The following is a 5,481-nucleotide window of genomic DNA, read 5'->3' on the forward strand; positions in this document are numbered from 1 at the left end:
AATTCAGATAAAAAAAGTAAACAACAACACCCATTTATCCAAACAGACAAATTTATCCAAACATGACTTGATAAAAATTTGGTAAACTTAGGGGCTGTTCACAAAATGCTGATATGAGAAGTGTTTACCGGTAAAATCATATACTATTACTTACTTACGGGGTAAAATTTTAGTCCATCAAAATAGTATCGTACACAACAATTTACCCGGTAAGTACTAACTATGACAAGAGTCATCGCCCTCACTTACCAAGTAAGATTCTCGGTTCTCAATTCTTGTTATATTTATCCAATAAATATTTGGTAAATTACTCGTGATTCAACCAAGTCAACCCATGTATAAACTCTATAAATAGAAGAAAGGGGGAAACAATGGGAAATGAAATCCTTTGCAATAAAAATAAAATCAAAACGTGTAATATGAAATTTAAAAACCGAAAAGGTACAAAAACAGGGTGTCCAGGTTCATCCTCCCATTCCACTTTATATCTTAGGATTCCAACGATTCAACCTTTGTCTCCCCCCTAAACCTGCAATAAAGGAGAGACAAGAGGGAATCCCTTCTCCAATGGCGGCCATGGCGTCCCTTTTCATCAAAACTCCAACCCCGTCTCAACCTTTACCAAAAACCCACCGCATCACTTTCCCTACTATCTCTCGTCTCTCCTATTCTTACAAGCAGAAACCGATTCGTGTCTCTTGTGGCTTAATTGAACCAGATGGAGGCAAGGTCGTTGAGCTTGTGGTTCCTGAATCACACAGGGATGTTAAGAGGAGAGAAGCTATGTCTTTGCCCAAAATCAAGCTGTCTAGAATCGATCTAGAATGGGTTCACGTGCTCAGCGAGGGCTGGGCTAGTCCACTCACCGGGTTCATGAGAGAATCCGAGTTCCTCCAAACTCTTCATTTTAACTCGCTCCGTTTAGGAGACGGGTCTGTCGTCAATATGTCTTTGCCAATCGTCTTGGACATTGATGATTCTCAAAAGAATCGGATATCTGGTTCCGCATCTGTTGCACTTATTGACTCCTCTGATAATCCGGTTGCTCTTTTGAACAAGTAAGATGATCTTCTACATCTTTTTGGCAATTATCCCCCCCCCCCTCTTCCTGGTTGTTCTTATAATATCATCAATTTTATTCCATCGATTCCAGAAAGAAGACCTTGAACCCTTATTTCATAATCGACGACAAACTTTGCTGCTGCATTTTCAAACATTATAACTACTAATACATGAACAAGACTTACGTTGGTAATCTGTTTGAAACTTGGAAGTCTCCCTCCCAATTCCACTTTGGTCTTTGGGTGCTGCTATTTACGTCAACTTGTTAACTTTGGAAATGTTAAAAAGCTATTTTGATGTTGTATGTTAATGGAAAATAGGTGGGATTGGGAAGAAGGGGTGGTGTTGTATGCCTTTGGGGTAAATTATTGATCATGAGCAAAGAGATAATAGATAGATGACACACCAGGGGCACCTTTGGCATTTCACTTATCAGGAAAAAGGTGATGAAATTCATGACATGAATGATTAGAAATAAAAAGAAAATAAAAAGAAAATCAAAAGCAGGACCCCACCAAAGGCAAGGGGCAACCAACAAGAAGTCATTTTTGTGACAGATTGGACTACACACAAGTCTTTTAGCATATCCAAATCTTGATATTTGTGTATCATGCACCTGTATCTCCTAATGCTAATGGAACATTCCATTATTGCAACATTCACATGGATGATTCTAAATGAACCCTCTACTTGCTATGAATTACATCAACATCAAATTTCCTTTTGCATTTTCTTTTACTTTTAGTTAACTTGTGTTCAGTCATGAGTTAAGCTGTCCAACAGCAGTTCTGTTAATTAGTCTTTTAATCTCATGTTCAGAACTGTAGCTGGTTGCTAACATATCTATTTATTACATTCACTTATCTCTTTCCCTATCCTAAAGATGAGGACTTTTGCTATTGGTGGTTAGCATAATCAATGGCAATTCGTCGGCTTATGATTTCAAAATAGCTGTGAAATACTCTATAGGATGCAAGTTGGGAAACCGGAGGATTTAGCAGCAATGAAGCAAGAAAAATACCGACTAGAAGTTGCTTTTTATTCTTGGATTCATATAGTGAAATGATGACGAGAATGCGACAGCTTAAGGATCAAATGACCATTTTGGAATCAGGAACATGTTGCTGAATTAGACAGACCTCTCATTCAAACCCTAAAGGTTTTGACTGTTATATGTGAAATACTAGTATGGGTGCTGAATTAGACAGACCTCTCATTCAAACCCTCTCTCTCTGCACATGTGAGAATTATGCGGGTTTTTTCGCATGTTAACCTTTCCATGTAGTCAACTGTGGGTCAATAAATGTGTAGGACTTCTATCTTGGAATGTGGTTGTCATTTCATATAGATGTCCTATGGTTCTTCCTTTAAATCTCTTAAGTTCTTACTAGACCCTGTTTCCTTATGAGTTCATATCTGTATCATCCAATCAGTATTTACTTTGTATTGCTTTATGTTATGATTGTTTAGTATTGAGATCTACAAGCATAATAAGGAAGAACGGATAGCAAGAACTTGGGGTACTACCGCCCCTGGTCTCCCTTATGTGGAAGAAGCCATAACAGGTGCAGGAGATTGGTTGATTGGAGGTGATCTTGAAGTTATACAACCAATCAAGTACCATGATGGTCTTGATCATTATAGACTGTCCCCTTCAGAATTGCGTGAGGAATTCTCAAAGCGGAATGCTGATGCTGTGTTTGCTTTCCAGCTCAGGAATCCCGTACACAATGGCCATGCTCTGCTGATGACTGACACACGCCGTCGGCTTCTTGAAATGGGTTATAAGAACCCTGTTCTCTTGCTTCATCCACTGGGGGGCTTCACAAAGGCAGATGATGTTCCACTTTCTTGGCGAATGAAGCAGCATCAGAAGGTTTGCAAACCTTCTTTCTTTCTATTTGATCGACCTTGTTATGCCAGAAAAGTTTTAAATTCTCGTTAGACATTGTGATGATAAGCTTCTTTTCATGAATATCAGGTACTTGAAGATGGTGTTCTTGATCCAGAAAATACCGTTGTTTCAATATTTCCTTCTCCGATGCACTATGCTGGCCCAACCGAGGTGCAGTGGCATGCTAAGGCTCGGATCAATGCAGGTGCCAACTTTTACATAGTGGGCCGTGATCCAGCTGGCATGGGTCATCCAGTTGAGAAAAGAGATTTATACGATGCTGACCACGGCAAAAAAGTACTTAGCATGGCACCTGGACTTGAACGGCTAAATATTCTCCCTTTCAAGGTACTTTAGGAAAGAAAATCATGAGTTTTAAGACAACTTAGGTGCACACCTTTCACAATCCGGGGGTCTTTCATGGGACCACCCGCTTTGCTCTTCGGGGTGGAGGTCAGAGTTGCGTACATCTTACCCTTCCCAGACCCCACCTCCGGGTGGGATATAATGGGCTCGTTTGGTTTGGTCTGGTAAGTGAAACTGATCCGAAATGTTTCACTTTATCTTGGGCTTTCAAGCAAATAAATCGCCCTTGATTGTTGTTTCTTATTAATCCATGAAACTGTTTACTATTGCTATTTCAGGTGGCAGCCTATGACAAGACAAAGCAGAAAATGGAATTCTTTGATCCTTCCAGACCTCAAGATTTCCTCTTCATTTCCGGCACCAAGGTATATATAATAAAAATCCGCATAACTTTCACATATTTGAAACTGTTTTGCTGTATAAATCAATTTGATGGTTGGTTGGTGGTACAGATGCGAACCCTTGCAAAGAACAAAGAAAGCCCGCCAGATGGATTCATGTGCCCTGGTGGTTGGGAAGTTTTGGTTCAATATTACGAAAGTTTGGCTGCAAATGACTCTGGTCGAGTCCCTGAACCCATCCCGGCTTGAAAACCAGAATGCTTTCTAAATTGTGTGGATTGTTTTGATAAGAACATGATTTCTACTTTTGCCCAAATAAGTTATTGTGGTGATGACATTGCCTCCATGTATAAAATCATCTACTGCTGCTGGTTGCTCCTCCACATTGTAATATATTCTAGTTGCGCTTTTTAATACAGAAACAGACTTGCAGGTTTTCAGTTTGTCTGCGTTTCTTCATCTCATTTTTCAGTTTGTGTGTATTTCAGCTTTACTCTTTGTGGGAGAGGTCAGATTTATGTACATTTTACCCTTTCCAGACCCGGTTTTTGGTAAAATGGATAGAACTTTGAATCGTTCTACTTTATGTGGTAGATATCAAGTTTTTGTATATCTTACATTTTGCAGACCCCACCTTTAAGTTGGATATACTGGTTTGGTGATACAGGAAGCTTGAAGCTTACCTTTAATGACATAATAGGGGAATTGGGAAGGGAATTATAGGGAGGGAAATTCTATTATTATTCTGATGCCTTTCTACAGGAATATAACTCCTATCTACATCCAGTAAAAACTACAACCAAGAAGTTCAGTTACAACAAACTCTCTAACTCCCTTATCATACTTTACCCCTTCAAAAAGACTTGTCCTTGGGTAAAATCCTTTAACTTGTTTGATGTGGAAGCACTGCTCTAATCACCTTGTTCCATATTCACCATGTTGCAGTATTCGTCATTCCCTCCTTGAATTTCAACAGTAAACACTTGTGGCTCCTCGAATTGACACTTATATTGTCTGTCACAAGGCTTATCTCAGAAATAACATAAGCCTTTTGCAATTTCTCGGTCCTCACATCTGTTGGAATATGTCCTATATTCCTCAAGGTTTTTGGGGGAAACTTTGTGAAAGGGATTGTCATTGTCTTAGCTGAAGGAGTTGGTGATAGAGGTGGTTAAATGTTAGGAAAGGGGTTGGTAAGAAAGGTGGTTGAATATCATCAATTATAGGTACTTCTTAGAGGGGTTTTGATGAGATGTATTTGTTAGGTTCTGTGTTTGAATCAATACAACTCATAGATTCTTCCTGCAATCTGTTATGCAAGTAGTTCACTGATTCAGAGTTTTGGCTACATTGGCCGTAAGTATGAACTTCAACACTATACACACATCAAGCAAGGTTTCAAAAGTAGTGTTTGCAGCAGGGACAACATACATGTTTTTCAACAAGTTGGTCGTTGTTGTGAGCTGTGTTGTGAGAGCAGTGTAATTATGAACTTCATGAATACCTGTTGTCTTTTTAGGTATTATTTCTCTTTAATCTGACCAATGATGGTTATTGTTTGAAATATTTTCCAAAATATCATAGTCGTCATTATAGGTACTAGCTATAAAGGCTCCTCATGTTATATGTGATAACTGGATCTTGGTTATCACTCGAGGTAATAAATACATGATTATCTAATTAATTGATTACGTAATAGCATGATAAATTTGTTTTATTTGATCATGCTAGTGTGTGAAAATTATGTGCATAATGTAGATGCATGTATGAGATTATGTGTATATGTAGAAGTGTATATATATATATATATATATATAT

At 38.6% G+C, this 5,481-nt stretch overlaps 1 protein-coding gene across 1 annotated transcript; it reads left to right on the top strand.

The window, feature by feature from the left end:
• The first annotated feature begins 505 nt into the window (after window positions 1-505).
• On the top strand, window positions 506-4,121 carry LOC112516698 (ATP sulfurylase 1, chloroplastic-like). The gene is made up of 5 exons (XM_025123896.1): window positions 506-1,058; window positions 2,533-2,938; window positions 3,044-3,304; window positions 3,601-3,687; window positions 3,775-4,121. Exons 1-5 carry the CDS (start codon window positions 568-570, stop codon window positions 3,910-3,912), a joined length of 1,383 nt encoding a protein of 460 aa, XP_024979664.1. The 5' UTR covers window positions 506-567; the 3' UTR covers window positions 3,913-4,121.
• The last annotated feature ends 1,360 nt before the right edge of the window (window positions 4,122-5,481 follow it).

This window comes from Cynara cardunculus, assembly GCF_001531365.2.
Source record: "Cynara cardunculus var. scolymus isolate 2C chromosome LG 8, CcrdV1, whole genome shotgun sequence".
Lineage (NCBI taxonomy): Eukaryota > Viridiplantae > Streptophyta > Magnoliopsida > Asterales > Asteraceae > Cynara > Cynara cardunculus.

Excerpts from the sequence above, each read along its gene's own strand:
- LOC112516698 (XM_025123896.1), top strand. The coding sequence starts at position 568 with ATGGCGGCCATGGCGTCCCTTTTCATCAAAACTCCAACCCCGTCTCAA. Across the intron at positions 2,939-3,043 it reads GAATGAAGCAGCATCAGAAG|GTACTTGAAGATGGTGTTCT; the intron begins GTTTGCAAACCT and ends CATGAATATCAG. Across the intron at positions 3,688-3,774 it reads TCTTCATTTCCGGCACCAAG|ATGCGAACCCTTGCAAAGAA; the intron begins GTATATATAATA and ends TTGGTGGTACAG.